We start from the raw sequence: 18,403 nt of genomic DNA, 5'->3' as shown, positions 1-18,403 counted from the left end.
TATGGGAAGGGAAAGGGGGATACCTGGTCAGTTAGATATGGGAAGGGAAAGGGGGATACCTGGTCAGTTGGATATGGGAAGGGAAAGGGGGATACCTGGTCAGTTGGATATGAGAAGGGAAAGGGGGATACCTGGTCAGTTGGATATGAGAAGGGAAAGGGGGATACCTGGTCAGTTGGATATGGGAAGGGAAAGGGGGATACCTGGTCAGTTGGATATGAGAAGGGAAAGGGGGATACCTGGTCAGTTGGATATGAGAAGGGAAAGGGGGATACCTGGTCAGTTGGATATGAGAAGGGAAAGGGGGATACCTGGTCAGTTGGATATGGGAAGGGAAAGGGGGATACCTGGTCAGTTGGATATGAGAAGGAAAGGGGATACCTGGTCAGTTGGATAAGGGAAGGGAAAGGGGGATACCTGGTCAGTTGGATATGAGAAGGAAAGGGGGAGGCCTGGTCAGTTGGATAAGGGAAGGGAAAGGGGGATACCTGGTCAGTTGGATATGGGAAGGGGGAGGCCTGGTCAGTTGGATATGGGAAGGGAAAGGGGGAGGCCTGGTCAGTTGGATATGGGAAGGGAAAGGGGAGACCTGGTCAGTTGGATATGGGAAGGGAAAGGGGGATACCTGGTCAGTTGGATATGGGAAGGGGGAGGCCTGGTCAGTTGGATATGGGAAGGGGGAGGCCTGGTCAGTTGGATATGAGAAGGGAAAGGGGGATACCTGGTCAGTTGGATATGAGAAGGGAAAGGGGGATACCTGGTCATTTGGATATGAGAAGGGAAAGGGAGGCCTGGTTTAGATATGGGAAGGGAAAGGGGGATACCTGGTCAGTTAGATATGAGAAGGAAAGGGGGAGGCCTGGTCAGTTGGATATGGGAAGGGAAAGGGGAGGCCTGGTCAGTTAGATATGGGAAGGGAAAGGGGATACCTGGTCAGTTAGATATGGGAAGGGAAAGGGGGATACCTGGTCAGTTGGATATGGGAAGGGAAAGGGGGAGGCCTGGTCAGTTAGATATGGGAAGGGAAAGGGGGATACCTGGTCAGTTGGATATGGGAAGGGAAAGGGAGAGGCCTGGTCAGTTGGATATGGGAAGGGAAAGGGGAGGCCTGGTCAGTTGGATATGGGAAGGGAAAGGGGGATACCTGGTCAGTTGGATATGAGAAGGGGGAGGCCTGGTCAGTTGGATATGGGAAGGGGGAGGCCTGGTCAGTTGGATAAGGGAAGGGAAAGGGGGATACCTGGTCAGTTGGATATGGGAAGGGAAAGGGGGAGGCCTGGTCAGTTGGATATGGGAAGGGAAAGGGGGATACCTGGTCAGTTGGATATGGGAAGGAAAGGGGAGGCCTGGTCAGTTGGATATGGGAAGGGAAAGGGGGATACCTGGTCAGTTGGATATGGGAAGGGAAAGGGGGAGGCCTGGTCAGTTGGATATGGGAAGGGAAAGGGGGATACCTGGTCAGTTGGATATGGGAAGGGAAAGGGGGAGGCCTGGTCAGTTGGATATGGGAAGGGAAAGGGGGATACCTGGTCAGTTGGATATGGGAAGGGAAAGGGGGATACCTGGTCAGTTAGATATGGGAAGGGAAAGGGGGAGGCCTGGTCAGTTGGATATGGGAAGGGAAAGGGGGATACCTGGTCAGTTGGATATGGGAAGGGAAAGGGGGATACCTGGTCAGTTGGATATGGGAAGGGGGATACCTGGTCAGCTGAACAACTGAATGCAGTCAACTTAAATGTGTCTTCCTCATTTAACCCAACCCCTCTGAATCAGAGAGGTGCGGGGGGGCTGCCTTAATCAACGTCCACATCATCGGCACCCGGCGAGCAGTTGTTTTTAGGGCTTAACTGCCTTGCTCAAGGGAAGAACGGCATATTCTTCCACCTTGCGGGCGCGGGGATTCGAACCAGCAACCTTTCGGTTACTGGCCCAAAGCTCTTAACCGCTAGGACACCTACCTGTGGGATAAGGTTAGGATTGGGGAGGGGAAGCTGATCCTAGATCTGTACCCAGGAGAAAATGTACTTAAGGCTGGATGACTTGACCAGGAGCACCTACCTCTTGTGGGAAGGGGAGATCCCCGGGGGACAGCGCTTCATACTGAACATGTATACGGCCGCCTCAGCCGTGGTGAAGAGGCGGCAGAAACACAGGAAGGAGCACACCGCCACGGCCGAGGCCGCCCGCCCGTCCTACAAGCACACAAGACAAGAGGGGTCATGGGTCAACATGGGAGACTAAGAATACAAGTTCTCGGGTTGGTCTGCATTTCAGACAGACTACCAATTAGGGGAGGAAAAAGTGATTTAAAAAAGGTATATAAATGTCACCAAGTTATGGTGAGTACTTTGTGTGTCCCGGTGCAGTGCGAGTGAGTGTATGTGGTGGCTGTGGTGTATGTGGTGTCTGTGGTGTCTGTGGTGTCTGTGGTGTCTGTGGTGTCTGTGGTGTATGTTGTGTATGTGGTGTATGTTGTGTATGTGGTGTATGTGGTGTATGTGGTGTATGTTGTGTCTGTGGTGTATGTGGTGTATGTTGTGTATGTGGTGTATGTGGTGTCTGTGGTGTATGTTGTGTCTGTGGTGTATGTGGTGTATGTTGTGTATGTGGTGTATGTTGTGTATGTGGTGTATGTTGTGTCTGTGGTGTATGTTGTGTCTGTGGTGTATGTTGTGTCTGTGGTGTATGTTGTGTCTGTGGTGTATGTTGTGTCTGTGGTGTATGTGGTGGCTGTATGTGGTGGCTGTATGTGGTGGCTGTATGTGGTGGCTGTGGTGTCTGTGGTGTCTGTATGTGGTGGCTGTATGTGGTGGCTGTATGTGGTGTATGTGGTGGCTGTATGTGGTGTCTGTATGTGGTGGCTGTATGTGGTGGCTGTGGTGTCTGTATGTGGTGGCTGTGGTGGCTGTATGTGGTGTCTGTATGTGGTGTATGTGGTGGCTGTATGTGGTGGCTGTATGTGGTGTCTGTATGTGGTGTCTGTATATGGTGTCTGTATGTGGTGTCTGTATGTGGTGTTTTAATTTTTTTTATTTTACCTTTATTTAACCAGGCAAGTCAGTTAAGAACATATTCTTATTTTCAATGACGGCCTGGGAACAGTGGGGTTAACTGCCTGTTCAGGGGCAGAACGACAGATTTGTACCTTGTCAGCTCGGGGGTTTGAACTCGCAACCTTCCGGTTACTAGTCCAACGCTCTAACCACTAGGCTACGCTGCCACGTGTGTGGTGTCTGTGGTGTATGTGGTGTCTGTATGTGGTGTATGTGGTGTATGTATGTGGTGTCTGTATGTGGTGTCTGTATGTGGTGTCTGTATGTGGTGTCTGTATGTGGTGTCTGTGGTGTATGTGCTCACCAGGCAGTGGACTACGGCGATGTTCCTCTGGTCCTGTTTCAGCCACAGGTGCATGTTCTTACAGAGGCTGTAGAGGCTCCTCAGGTTGGGTGCCCGCCGAGCCTGCCAGCCACACTCCGACACCTACGGCAGGTCAGGAAGAGCTTTTAGGAACTCTATTTTCAAATAGGTGTCTGTCTAGTGACTATACCTAATACTGAACTTTAACCTTTACACAGATCGCAAAATTCGCTCAAATAATCAGGGAAGCACAAACCAGCGCACCAGTAGAATTGTTCCTCAAAACCCTCCTTTCTTTACCTAATACCTAATAGTAAATAAAGGTCATATTCTGTCTGGTGGTGGGCTGCCTTACTCTGTTGTGGAAGCGGGTGGGTCTGTAAGAGCGCTTGGTCAAGTTGTAGACGGCGTAGTGTCCTGCATGACGGCCATCCAGGAAGAGACGCACATCCTCCATGTTGTTCTTAATGGCAGACTCCACTCCCTCCGCCGGGAAGGACATGACTGAGCGTACACACACACACACACACACACACACACACACACACACACACACACACACACACATTACACAAGAGAACAGAGTGAACCATCACATTACTTTTGAAAACACTACAGATGGATGGAGCTTCTACTCTGCTCAGAGACATTAGAACCATTTGAGAATAATTTTTTGGTTGGTCATATTTTTATTTTGTCATATTCAAGGAGAAGCCACAAAGCAACACAGTTTAGGTGATCGAAGACAATAAAAAAATCTGTAATAGTGTATAATGAAAAGCCTGGTCCCAGATCTGTTTGGGCCATCATTTCCCTACCAAACAAGACAACACAAAAGTGATCTAGGACAAGGCTAGAATGAGGGTACATACCTGCTATTCTAGAGGTGATGTAAGAGATATCCAGGTCTCCCTTTGTATAACTGAGAGGAGAAACAAACAATGGGTACAATTCAGATCTGTTTCAAACGCAGAGGACACTTGGTTCCCGGACAATACTGAAGGAACAGGAACAAAAATTTAAAATGGACAATCTAGTTGCCAAATTTCAAAAGGGCATTCTGGTTGTATCCCAATATCTCCTCCTTCCTCCTGTAGTGTGCCCTTGTTTTCTACTACCCATAAAAATGTAAAAGTGTTGGATTGGCATAGGGAGTTTGCATACATCAGTCATTTACCTGTGAACAAGTGCACACTTCAAGAGAGAGGAGAGTATTGGGTCACACACACCGACTATATTCAGTTGTGTGTAGAAGCATTTCACTGCAATGACACATATTATCTCACTATCATCACACATTGTCAATGATAGAGACTTAAAAAAAAAAAAACTAGATTTAAATACTGTACTTTTTCCACCACAAATCTAGTCTAAACTTTAGAAAACGAGTTGGATCTATGGGATTAAAAAGAACAGCAACAGATGTAGGCGAGTTAGGAAAATGAACGTTGGTGAGATGTTGGTTTTTAGTAGGCGGTGGAGGATTAGAATTCAAACCATGTTTCAACTCAAACCCCATATTCACTTTGTGCTGCTAACATGGGATTATGGACACAGCAGCGTGAATATTTTGCAGACACACACACACACACACACACACACACACACACACACACAGGACATGAGGCGCGTACAAAGAGGGCGTGTAGTATCCCATATTTACCTGGGGCTACAGGCAGGGGGTTTATAGGACCATGAGTTGTGGTAGAGGCAGAGTTCATTAAACAAAATCAGAAAAAACACAAAACAGAACTAAATGAGCGAACCAATGAATCAAAACAGAACTAAATGGGCGAACCAATGAATCAAAACAGAACTAAATGGGCGAACCAATGAATCAAAACAGAACTAAATGGGCGAACCAATGAATCAAAACAGAACTAAATGGGCGAACCAATGAATCAAAACAGGATGATTGGACAAGGGTGGGTGGGGTGAGTTATCAGATCCAAGAGAGAATGGTGTGTGTGAGTGTGTGTGGAGCTTGCATGGGCAGAGATATTTGCGACAATGCAGAAAGGGAAACAGTCTTTCTGAGCAGTGTGTGTGTGTGTGTGTCAGGTTTTCAGTTTTGGAAATGTGGCACCAGACATTTGACCTTTGACCGGCAGCATTTTAATTTACCAGATATTTGAGAAATTTAACAGACCCATATGCATTGGGTGCGTAACCGGATTAGGGCGTCCACCCACGTTTCTCAAAATGACAGAAATCACATTTTCATTATGATAATTCATATGAACAGAACATGCAAGTCGACAACGCGCACTCCTTCTTAACCAATTACAACGCGCACTCCTTCTTACCCAATTACAACGCGCACTCCTTCTTACCCAATTACAACGCGCACTCCTTCTTACCCAATTACAACGCGCACTCCTTCTTACCCAATTACAACGCGCACTCCTTCTTACCCAATTACAACGCGCACTCCTTCTTACCCAATTACAACGCGCACTCCTTCTTACCCAATTACAACGCGCACTCCTTCTTACCCAATTACAACGCGCACTCCTTCTTACCCAATTACAACGCGCACTCCTTCTTACCCAATTACAACGCGCACTCCTTCTTACCCAATTACAACGCGCACTTTGAAGATATTAGAATAACGCTCCACGTTTACTTTTCCTCAGACAAGACGAGTAACAAACAGCTGAATCACTATCCCCCCATCACTATCCCCCATCATTATCCCCCATCACTATCCCCCATCACTATCCCCCATCACTATCCCCCATCTCTACCCCCATCACTACCCCCCATCACTACCCCCATCACTATCCCCCATCACTACCCCCCACTATCCCACATCACTATCCCCCATCACTATCCCCCATCACTATCCCCCATCACTATCCCCCATCACTATCCCCATCACTATCCCCATCACTATCCCCATCACTACCCCCATCACTCCCCCATCACTTCCCCCATCTCTATCCCCCATCACTACCCCCCATCACTATCCCCCATCACTACCCCCATCACTATCCCCCATCACTACCCCCCATCACTATCCCCCATCACTATCCCCCCATCACTATCCCCCATCACCATCCCCCATCACCATCCCCCATCACTATCCCCCATCACTATCCCCCATCACTATCCCCCATCACTATCCCCCATCACCATCCCCCATCACCATCTCCCATCACCATCCCCCATCTCTATCCCCCATCACTATCCCCATCACTATCCCCCATCACTATCCCCCATCACTCCCCCATCACCATCCCCCATCACTATCCCCCATCTCTATCCCCCATCACTATCCCCCATCACTCCCCCATCTCTACCCCCCATCACTATCCCCCATCACTATCCCCCATGACTACCCCCATCACTACCCCCATCACTATCCCCCATCACTATCCCCCCCATCACCATCCCCATCACCATCCCCCATCTCTCCCCCCCCCATCACTATCCCCCATCTCTATCCCCCATCACTATCCCCCATCACTATCCCCCATCACTCCCCATCCCCCATCTATCCCCCCATCACTATCCCCCATCTCTATCCCCCATCACCCCCCATCACTACCCCCATCTCTATCCCCCCATCTCTATCCCCCATCACTATCCCCCATCACTATCCCCAATCACTATCCCCCATCACTATCCCCCATCACTATCCCCCCATCACTATCCCCCATCACTATCCCCCATCACTATCCCCCCATCACTATCCCCCCCATCTCCATCACCATCCCCCATCCCCCATCACTATCCCCCACTATCCCCCATCTCTATCCCCCACTACCCCCATCTCTATCCCCCATCTCTACCCCCATCTCTACCCCCCCCATCACTATCCCCCCACTATCCCCCATCACCCCCCATCTCTATCCCCCATCTCTATCCCCCATCTCTATCCCCCATCACTATCCCCCATCACTATCCCCCATCACTATCCCCCCATCTCTACGCCCATCTCTACCCCCATCACTATCCACCCATCACTATCCCCCATCACTATCCCCCATCTCTACCCCCATCACTACCCCCATCACTACCCCCATCACTATCCCCCATCACTATCCCCCATCACTATCCCCCATCACTATCCCCCATCACTATCCCCCATCACTATCCCCCCCATCACTATCCCCCCCATCACTATCCCCCATCACTATCCCCCCATCACTATCCCCCCATCTCTATCACTATCTCTATCCCCATCACTATCCCCCCCCATCACTATCCCCCATCACTATCCCCCATCACCCCCATCATCCCCCCATCACTATCCCCCATCACTATCCCCCATCACTATCCCCCATCACTACCCCCATCACTACCCCCCATCACTACCCCCCCATCACTACCCCCATCACTATCCCCCATCACTATCCCCCATCTCTATCCCCCCAAACTTTAAAAAGCAAATGAGTCTGATGCAACTGATCAGAACAGTTCGCTTAAAATGTTTATAAAGTATTATTTCTTCACAATATAAGCGCAGCAATGCACACAAGGTAGTAGGTTACAAGCACATGTTTGTTCCATAATGCAATTAACGGGTGACAGGTTTCATATGACAGAAATGAGTGGAGATCTTAACATGCAACAGCTAGCATGGGTTGCTAATCAGACCTCGGATTGTGTCTTTGGCTACGAGACGATGGAAAAATAAGTTGATATAAAATAATTGCCTCCACGGCTGGGGTCTGATGTTGCCGAGGCTACTTTGAAGCATGGTAAGACATGCCTCATGATATGTGGTAAAACATACAGGTTTCAAACAATTCAGAAGCTATACGTTCTCAAAAATGGACACTGCCTCCAGCTCATTGCAAAGTGGTATGACGCTGATAAACCCTGCCTTCCGTTGCCTGTGCATTTACTGTTTTGAGAGGCTGTAGCAGCAGCCCTCGCGCTGATCCATTTTCCACTCAAACGCTTTATGAGAATGAACCTATAGACCGATAAGCACGACCTGTCAAATGTATTTCCATCAAACTGGTATTTAAAGGCTAAAAAGCATTATTTCACAATGGGATTTTTTACTGTTCTTGACATTTGGCCGCTGCCACTTCTATTTAAATATAAATATATATAAATAAATAAATACATACATACATATACACATATAACACTTTTTTTTTTTTGTAAAAAAAATTTAAAAAAAAGATCGGCCAAAAGCTGGCTATTAACGGCTAATGGAAACATATTAAAGAGAGAAATTCAACAAATGAACTTTTAACAAGTTAATTGAAATGTATTCCAGGTGACTACCTCATGAAGCTGGTTGAGAGAATGCCAAAAGTGTACAAAAAACTGACATCAAGGCAAAGGGCGGATACTTTGAAGAAGCAAAAATAAAATATTTATATTTTTTGAACACTTTTTTGGTTACTACATGATTCCCTCTGTGTTATTCCATAGTGTTGTCTTCTCTATTATTCCATAATGTAGAAAATAGTCAAATAAAGAAAAACCCTGGATTGAGTAGGTGTTTCCAAACTTTTGACTAGTACTGTAAGAATTCAGAAACTTTGCTATGAGACTCAAAATTGAGCTAAGGTGCATCCTGTTTCCATTGATCACCCTTGAGATGTTTTTACAACTTGATTAGAGTCTACCTGTGGTAAATTCAATTGATTGGACATGATTTGGAAAGGCACACACCTGTCTATATAAGGTCCCACAGTTGACAGTGCATGTCAGAGAAAAAACATAGCCATTGTAACAGATGTGAAACGGCTAGCTTAGTTAGCGGTGTGCGCTAAATAGCGTTTCAATCGGTTACGTCACTTGCTCTGAGACCTTGAAGTAGTAGTTCCCTTTGCTCTGCAAGGGCCGCGGCTTTTGTGGAGCGATGGGTAACGATGCTTCGTGGGTGACTGTTGTCGTGGTGTGCAGAAGGTCCCTGGTTCGCGCCCGGGTATGGGCGAGGGGACGGTTTAAAATTATACTGTTACACCATCATGTCAAAGGAATTGTCCGTAGAGCTCCAAGAAAGGATTGTGTTGAGGCACAGATCTGAGGACAGGCACCAACACATTTCTGCAGGATTGAAGGTCCCCAAGAACACAGTGGCCTCCATCATTCTTAAATGGAAGACGTTTGGAACCAACAAAACCCTTCCTGGAGCTGGGCGCCCGGCCAAACTGAGCAATAGGGGGAGAAGGGCCTTGGTCAGGGAGGTGACCAAGAACCCAATGGTCACTGACAGAGCTCCAGACTTCCTCTGTGGAGACAGGAGAACATTCCAGATGGAAAACCATCTCTGCAGCACTCCACCAATCAGGCCTTTATGGTACAGTGGCTAGACAGAAACCTCTCCTCAGTAAAAGGAACATGACAGACCGCTTGGAGTTTGCCAAAAGGCACCTAAAGACTCTATGGTCTGATGAAACCAATATTGAACTCTTTGGCCTGAATGCCAAGCGCCACATCTGGAGGAAACCTGGCATCATCCCTACAGTGAAGCATGGTGGTGGTGGCAGAATTATGCTGTGGGGATGTTTTTCAGCGGCAGGGACTGGGAGACTAGTCAGGATCGAGGCAAAGATGAACGGAGCAAAGAACAGAGAGATTCTTGATGAAAACCTGCTCCAGAGCACTCAAGACCTCAGACTGGGGCAAAGGTTCACCTTCCAACAGGACAACGACCCCAAGCACACAGCCAAGACAACGCAGAAGTGGCTTTGGGACAAGTGTCTGAATCTTCTTGAGTGGCCCAGCCAGAGCCCGGTTGAACATCTCTGGAGAGACCTGAAAATAGCCATGTATCGACGCTCCCCATCCAACCTGACAGAACTTGAGAGGATTTGCAGAGAAGAATTGGAGAAACTCCCCAAATACAGGTGTGCCAAGCTTGTAGCGTCATCCCCAAGAAGAATCAATGCTGTAATCGTTGCCAAAGGTGATTCAACAAAGTACTGAGTAAAGGGTCTGAGTACTTATGTAAACATGATATTTCAGTTTTTCTTTTACAAATTTGCACGAATGTAGAATGTATAATATAATAATATGTATAAAATGTAGATTTTTTTTATTTTTATATATAAATTAGCAAACATTTCAAAAAATATATATATGTTTTTTGCTTGGTCATTATGGGATATTGTTTGTAGATTGATGAGGAAATAAAACAACTTAATCCATTTTACAATAAGGCTGCAACGTATCAAATTGTGGCAAAAGTCAAGGGGTCTGAATCATTTCCAAATGCACTGTGTATCGTGATGTTTCTCAGTATAATGTAGTGATGTTTCTCAGTGTAATGTATCGTGATGTTTCTCAGTATAATGTATCGTGATGTTTCTCAGTATAATGTATATCGTGATGTTTCTCAGTATAATGTATATCGTGATGTTTCTCAGTGTAATGTATATCGTGATGTTTCTCAGTATAATGTATCGTGATGTTTCTCAGTATAATGTATATCGTGATGTTTCTCAGTATAATGTATATGTGATGTTTCTCAGTATAATGTATAATGTATCGTGATGTTTCTCAGTATAATGTATATGTTTCGTGATGTTTCTCAGTATAATGTATATCGTGATGTTTCTCAGTATAATGTATATCGTGATGTTTCTCAGTATAATGTATATCGTGTTTCTCAGTGTAATGTGTATGTTTCTCAGTATAATGTATATCGTGATGTTTCTCAGTATAATGTATATCGTGATGTTTCTCAGTATAATGTATCGTGATGTTTCTCAGTATAATGTATATCGTGATGTTTCTCAGTATAATGTATATCGTGATGTTTCTCAGTATAATGTATATCGTGATGTTTCTCAGTATAATGTATATCGTGATGTTTCTCAGTATAATGTATCGTGATGTTTCTCAGTATAATGTATATCGTGATGTTTCTCAGTATAATGTATATCGTGATGTTTCTCAGTATAATGTATATCGTGATGTTTCTCAGTATAATGTATATCGTGATGTTTCTCAGTATAATGTATCGTGATGTTTCTCAGTATAATGTATCGTGATGTTTCTCAGTATAATGTATATCGTGATGTTTCTCAGTGATGTTTCTCAGTATAATGTATATCGTGATGTTTCTCAGTATAATGTGTATCGTGATGTTTCTCAGTGTAATGTATATCGTGATGTTTCTCAGTGTAATGTATATCGTGATGTTTCTCAGTGTAATGTATATCAGATGTTTCTCAGTGTAATGTATATCGTGATGTTTCTCAGTGTAATGTATATCGTGATGTTTCTCAGTATAATGTGTGTTTCTCATAATGTATATCGTGATGTTTCTCAGTATAATGTATATCGTGTGATGTTTCTCAGTGTAATGTATATCGTGATGTTTCTCAGTGTAATGTATATAATGTATCGTGATGTTTCTCAGTGTAATGTATATCGTGATGTTTCTCAGTGTAATGTATATAATGTATATGTTTCGTGATGTTTCTCAGTATAATGTATATCAGTGATGTTTCTCAGTATAATGTATATCGTGATGTTTCTCTCAGTTTCTCAGTAATGTATATCGTGATGTTTCTCTCAGTATAATGTATATGTTTCTCAGTGATGTTTCTCAGTATAATGTATATCGTGATGTTTCTCAGTATAATGTATATCGTGATGTTTCTCAGTATAATGTATCGTGATGTTTCTCAGTATAATGTATCGTGATGTTTCTCAGTATAATGTATCGTGATGTTTCTCAGTATAATGTATATCGTGATGTTTCTCAGTATAATGTATCGTGATGTTTCTCAGTATAATGTATATCGTGATGTTTCTCAGTGTAATGTATATCGTGATGTTTCTCAGTATAATGTGTATCGTGATGTTTCTCAGTGTAATGTATATCGTGATGTTTCTCAGTATAATGTATCGTGATGTTTCTCAGTATAATGTATATCGTGATGTTTCTCAGTGTAATGTATATCGTGATGTTTCTCAGTATAATGTATATCGTGATGTTTCTCAGTATAATGTATATCGTGATGTTTCTCAGTATAATGTATCGTGATGTTTCTCAGTATAATGTATATCGTGATGTTTCTCAGTATAATGTATATCGTGATGTTTCTCAGTGTAATGTATATCGTGATGTTTCTCAGTATAATGTATATCGTGATGTTTCTCAGTATAATGTATCGTGATGTTTCTCAGTATAATGTGTATCGTGATGTTTCTCAGTTCTAACGTATTGCAGGTGTTTTCTGAGCCGACCGTCTCTCACCTGGCCACAGACTGGATGACTTTAGAGGAGGTGTCTTTGATGTTGGTCAGAAAGCGTTCGGTTCCTCCCTTCAGGATGTCGAGAAAGCCCCCGCCCTGGTCCGGGTCTGCACCGTACACCCCTGAAACACACAGGAAGGAGACAAAGTCATGGGTCAGCGCACAAAAGTGTTTTCACACATTAAGCATCTGGAAATAAACATAGCTTTCATAAGCTAATCATCAATTGACATTTATCACACTATCTGTGACCGGTGTCAAACATCCTGGCCACAGGTGGTTTGAGTAAAAAAAAATACATAATAATAAACACACTAATACATTCCTGGAGAAGGGTTTCAGCACAATATACTTTAAAATGACTCAAATCTAAACTGTGTTTAAATGATAATGGACCTACATTCAGTTTCTTGACTGTGTCCAGCTTCTAATAATATAATATAATAATAATAATATATGCCATTTAGCTGACGCTTTTATCCAAAGCGACTTACAGTCATGTGTGCATACATTCTACGTATGGGTGGTCCCGGGAATCGAACCCACTACCCTGGCGTTACAAGCACCATGCTCTACCAACTGAGCCACAGAAGGATAATCTTTTAAATAAAAGGCTAGAGAGTCAGGGAGCTTAATCACATTTATAACAATAACATGGATAGAGGACTACTTTTTGCACTGCGAGGAGATACAAATCTATTTTCAACGCGGCCTTCCGGACCTCATTGAAGACAAAATGCGGCACCCGGGCCAAAATTTGTTTTGACACCAATGAAATCTGTTCCCAAGTATTCTCTGCATAATAGAGACACACAATCGTATACAAATGTAAACAAGGTTTGAAATGATTATGTTTTAGTCAAGCATATCAGTTTGGGTTTCATCTGGTCAATGCAGTCCACCCAACCATCCACTCAAGAAAGAAAAATTGGCCCATGGCTGAATGTAGTTGATAAACCCTGGACTAGACAATAAGGTTTGACATGAGTCTACAACTCATTGAATTGGGTCCTTTGTCTTTTTTTTCTCCATGTTGTTTTTAGAGGGATGACGTAACCCTGAATTTATCCGATAAAAACACGTCTGCTGCGAAACATTTTGCTACAGTGTGGCACTATTGAATACATTCCAGACAGTGCTTCATTTGTAATATGGGACGTGCTGGAACAAAAAACGAGCAGTGGTGTGGAGCCGCTTGCAGAAGTTGTACACACGGAGGACATTTATTGTAGCCTTTGAGTCCTGGAAAAAATGTGGGCTTTCATAAAATGCATTTCATGCAATTCTACATGACTGGAGACTTTCGCAGAATCTTTAATACCTCACAAATTATCGAAATGACAGGCTACAAACCGATCAATAAAAACATCCTCGTTTTCAATCCATCAATAGCCTAGCTGAGTGTAGAAACGCATGACTGCAGGTTACAATACGAGCAGGAAATTAGTCCAAAACATCTTCCCAGTTTCACTGACTCAGCTCACTCAGCAGACAAAAGCTTCTCTCTCTCTCTTGCTTTACTTTGTAAAAACAATGCTGTTCACCCAGTAGGCCTATTTTGAAGTTAATAAACATAAACAGATTAGTATTTTATTTTCAGGCGGAATTATTTGCTTTCCAACCTGTGTTTTCCAGCTATTGTATTGTAAATATTGCAAAAGGTCTGTTTTGGCTGCATGCTATTCACTGACAGATCTGACACGCATTACCGCAAGTAGGCATGCCTAGGCAATTTTTTTTTTTACAAATTAGCTACGGATCCTCTGTGGCTAAATTATAGGTGTACTCTTGATGTAGTATTGGGAATTATTTCATTTCTTTCTTAACAGAATGCAAAGTGCTGCCTCACCTCCAGCACACTTCCCACAGCGAATATTCTATTAGGAAAGAAATTATGACGTGAAATGCTGAAGAAATGAGAGGTGCCAGCTCTATCAGAGCACATAGAGGGAGAGAGATCAGAGCACAGAGAGGGAGAGAGAGAGAGAGAGAGATCAGAGCACAGAGAGGGAGAGAGAGAGAGAGAGAGATCAGAGCACAGAGAGGGAGAGAGAGAGAGAGAGAGATCAGAGCACAGAGAGGGAGAGAGAGAGAGAGAGAGAGAGATCAGAGCACAGAGAGAGAGAGAGAGAGAGAGAGAGAGAGATAAGAGCACAGAGAGGAGAGAGAGAGAGAGAGAGATAAGAGCACAGAGAGGGAGAGAGAGAGAGAGAGAGATCAGAGCACAGAGAGGGAGAGAGAGAGAGAGAGATCAGAGCACAGAGAGGGAGAGAGAGAGAGAGAGATCAGAGCACAGAGAGGGAGAGAGAGAGAGATCAGAGCAGAGAGAGGGAGAGAGAGAGAGATCAGAGCACAGAGAGGGAGAGAGAGAGAGAGATCAGAGCACAGAGAGGGAGAGAGAGAGAGAGATCAGAGCACAGAGAGGGAGAGAGAGAGAGAGATCAGAGCACAGAGAGGGAGAGAGAGAGAGAGATCAGAGCACAGAGAGGGAGAGAGAGAGAGAGATCAGAGCACAGAGAGGGAGAGAGAGAGAGAGATCAGAGCACAGAGAGGGAGAGAGAGAGAGATCAGAGCACAGAGAGGGAGAGAGAGAGAGAGATCAGAGCACAGAGAGGGAGAGAGAGAGAGAGATCAGAGCACAGAGAGGGAGAGAGAGAGAGAGATCAGAGCACAGAGAGGGAGAGAGAGAGAGAGAGATCAGAGCACAGAGAGGGAGAGAGAGAGATCAGAGCACAGAGAGGGAGAGAGAGATCAGAGCACAGAGAGGGAGAGAGAGATCAGAGCACAGAGAGGGAGAGAGAGATCAGAGCACAGAGAGGGAGAGAGAGATCAGAGCACAGAGAGGGAGAGAGATCAGAGCACAGAGAGGGAGAGAGATCAGAGCACAGAGAGGGAGAGAGATCAGAGCACAGAGAGGGAGAGAGATCATAGAAAGTTAATCTCATTTTAGTTCTGTGAGAGATACAGGCGTGCTTCTCTTGCACCACATAAATGGTCTATATAGGTTACAATACTGCCATAAACCCGGGCCAGCCCAACATGAATCAGTTCTTACAATATCAGGCACATTTTCACATTACGTGTTTTTTTGTTGTTTTTTTAAATGGGGCATGACAATTACAGAGGAATCCAAAATGTAACTACTCTGACAGCTTTCATTATGATTTTTACATTGCAAAACAGTGAAAATAAATTGTTCACGCCACAAGAGGTAGGCTACCTGATCCTGGCAAATGGGCTCCGTGAACGAAAGAGAACAAAACAGAGGTGCTGGATCCTGTTCTGGCTCAAATGGAGCACTGACGCCAGGTGTGAATGAGTGCAGGAAGCATCTCACCACAGGGAGCCCCCAGTCTGTTCACCAGATGGCTGACTGCCAAAACAGCAATCCTCTTAACAGCCAAATACATAGCACCAGATCAACAGTAACAGTAGTAGCAGCAGCAGAAGTAGCAGTAGTAACAGTAGTAGTAATACCAGTAATAGTAGTAGTAGTAACAGTAGTAGTAGTAGTAACCAGTAGTAGTAGTACCAGTAGTAGTAGTAGCAGCAGCAGCAGTAATAGTAGTAGTAACCGTAGTAGTAGTACCAGTAGTAGCAGTAGTACCAGTTGTAGCAGCAGCAGGTGTAGTAGTACCAGTTGTAGCAGCAGTAGCAGTAGTAGTAGTAGTACCAGTAGTAGTAGTAGTAGTAGTACCAGTAGTAGTAGTAGTAACAGTAGTACCGGTAGTAGTAGCAGCAATAGCAGTAGTAGCAGTAGTAGCAGTAGTAACAGTATTAGTAGTAGTATCAGTAGTAGTACCAGTAGTAGTACCAGTAGTAGTACCAGTAGTAGTAGTAGTACCAGCAGTAGTACCAGCAGTAATAGCAGCAGCAGTAGTAGTAGTACCAGTAGTAGCAACATTAGTAGTAGTACCAGTAATAGCAACATTAGTGGTAGAAGTAGCAGCAGTAGTAGTAGTACCAGTAGTAGGAACAGCAGTAGTAGCAACATTAGTAGTAGTACCAGTAGCAGTATTAGTAGTGTCCACTCCATAAGCACTCTTCCTTAAAAGTTACATTTCCAAGTATGATAGATTCAAACAAAATTATTTTTCAGCCAAGATTATAATAAAGTTTTCCTACTTGATGTTTGCAATGCTAATTCTGAAAAGAGTCAATGTAAAAATATATCCACAGGGAAAAGCAGGATATGAAAGTTGTATGCTTAGTATTTGAATTATTTTAATGCCAGTAAAAAAATGGAAAATACTAAGCATATAAACTTACAAATCCTGCCTGTGCTTTTCCCTGAGGATATATCTTTTTATATTGATAATATATGAAATATCATCCATTCTGACTAAGATTTAAGTTGTAACTACATTTTGTGAGCCATATTGACGAGCCAGTCCCTTCCTAAGTGAGTGAGATGTAAGCCTTGTTCAAGCATTTAAAATCTATAGGTTATTACTATTCTTAGTTAGTTTTTTTTAAACACACTGAGTGCAAACATCAGGTGACAAGTGGACCACACCATGCGACTTCTAAGAGGACAAACACAGCAGCTGCTGGGTTGTGAGAGTGTGACTATCCGGCCTTCAGGTGAAGGTCTGTCATACAGTGGGGCAAAAAAGTATTTAGTCAGCCACCAATTGTGCAAGTTCTCCCACTTAAAAAGATTAGAGAGGCCTGTAATTGTCATCATAGGTACACTTCAACTATGACAGACAAAATGAGAAAAAAAATCCAGAAAATCACATTGTAGGATTTTTAATTAATTTATTTGCAAATTATAGTGGAAAATAAGTATTTGGTCAATAACAAAAGTTTCTAAATACTTTGTTATATACCCTTTGTTGGCAATGACAGAGGTCAAACGTTTTCTGTAAGTCTTCACAAGGTATTCACACACTGTTGCTGGTATTTTGGCCCATTCCTCTATGCAGATCTCTAGAGCAGTGATGTTATGGGGCTGTTGCTGGGCAACATGGACTTTCAACTCCCTCCAAAGATTTTCTATGGGGTTGAGATCTGAAGACTGGCTAGGCCACTCCAGGACCTTGAAATGCTTCTTACGAAGCCACTCCTTCGTTGCCCGGGCGGTGTGTTTGGGATCATTGTCATGCTGAAAGACCCAGCCACGTTTCATCTTCAATGCCCTTGCTGATGGAAGGAGGTTCTCCCTCAAAATCTCACGATACATGGCCCCATTCATTCTTTCCTTTACACGGACGGATCAGTCGTCCTGGTCCCTTTGCAGAAAAACAGCCCCAAAGCATGATGTTTCCACCCCCATGCTTCACAGTAGGTATGGTGTTCTTTGGATGCAACTCAGCATACTTTGTCCTCCAAACACGACGTGTTGAGTTTTTACCAAAAAGTTATATTTTGGTTTTATCTGACATTCTCCCAATCTTCTTCTGGATCATCCAAATGGTCTCCAGCAAACTTCAGACGGGCCTGGACATGTACTCACTTAAGCAGGGGGACACGTCTGGCACTGCAGGATTTGAGTCCCTGGCGGCGTAGTGTGTTACTGATTGTAGGCTTTGTTACTTTGGTCCCAGCTCTCTGCAGGTCATTCAGTAGGTCCCCCCATGTGGTTCTGGGATTTTTGCTCACCGTTCTTGTGATAATTTTGACCCCACGGGGTGAGATCTTGCGTGGAGCCCCAGATCGAGGGAGATTATCCCTCTTGTATGTCTTCCATTTCCTAATAATTGCTCCCACAGTTGATTTCTTCAAACCAAGCTGCTTACCTATTGCAGATTCAGTCTTCCGAGCCTGGTGCAGGTCTACAATTTTGTTTCTGGTGTCCTTTGACAGCTCTTTGGTCTTGGCCATAGTGGAGTGTGACTGTTTGAGGTTGTGGACAGGTGTCTTTTAT

General features: G+C 44.2%; 1 protein-coding gene across 1 annotated transcript in view; it reads right to left on the bottom strand.

Annotated features, from left to right (window-relative positions):
• gak (cyclin G associated kinase) overlaps positions 1-18,403 on the bottom strand; it is a 59,855-nt gene that overhangs the window by 16,858 nt on the left and 24,594 nt on the right. Inside the window, exons 11-15 of the mRNA XM_052461005.1 lie at positions 12,536-12,656; positions 4,230-4,279; positions 3,713-3,861; positions 3,358-3,480; positions 2,059-2,192 (exon numbers count right to left, since the gene is read on the bottom strand). Of these exons, the coding sequence (XP_052316965.1) occupies positions 2,059-2,192; positions 3,358-3,480; positions 3,713-3,861; positions 4,230-4,279; positions 12,536-12,656 (577 nt within the window). The remainder of the gene's footprint in view (positions 1-2,058; positions 2,193-3,357; positions 3,481-3,712; positions 3,862-4,229; positions 4,280-12,535; positions 12,657-18,403) is intronic.

Source organism: Oncorhynchus keta, chromosome 14 (genome assembly GCF_023373465.1).
Source record: "Oncorhynchus keta strain PuntledgeMale-10-30-2019 chromosome 14, Oket_V2, whole genome shotgun sequence".
Taxonomy (NCBI): Eukaryota; Metazoa; Chordata; class Actinopteri; order Salmoniformes; family Salmonidae; genus Oncorhynchus; species Oncorhynchus keta.
Note: the sequence above shows the minus strand (reverse complement) of the source record. Positions and strands in the feature narration are given on the sequence as shown.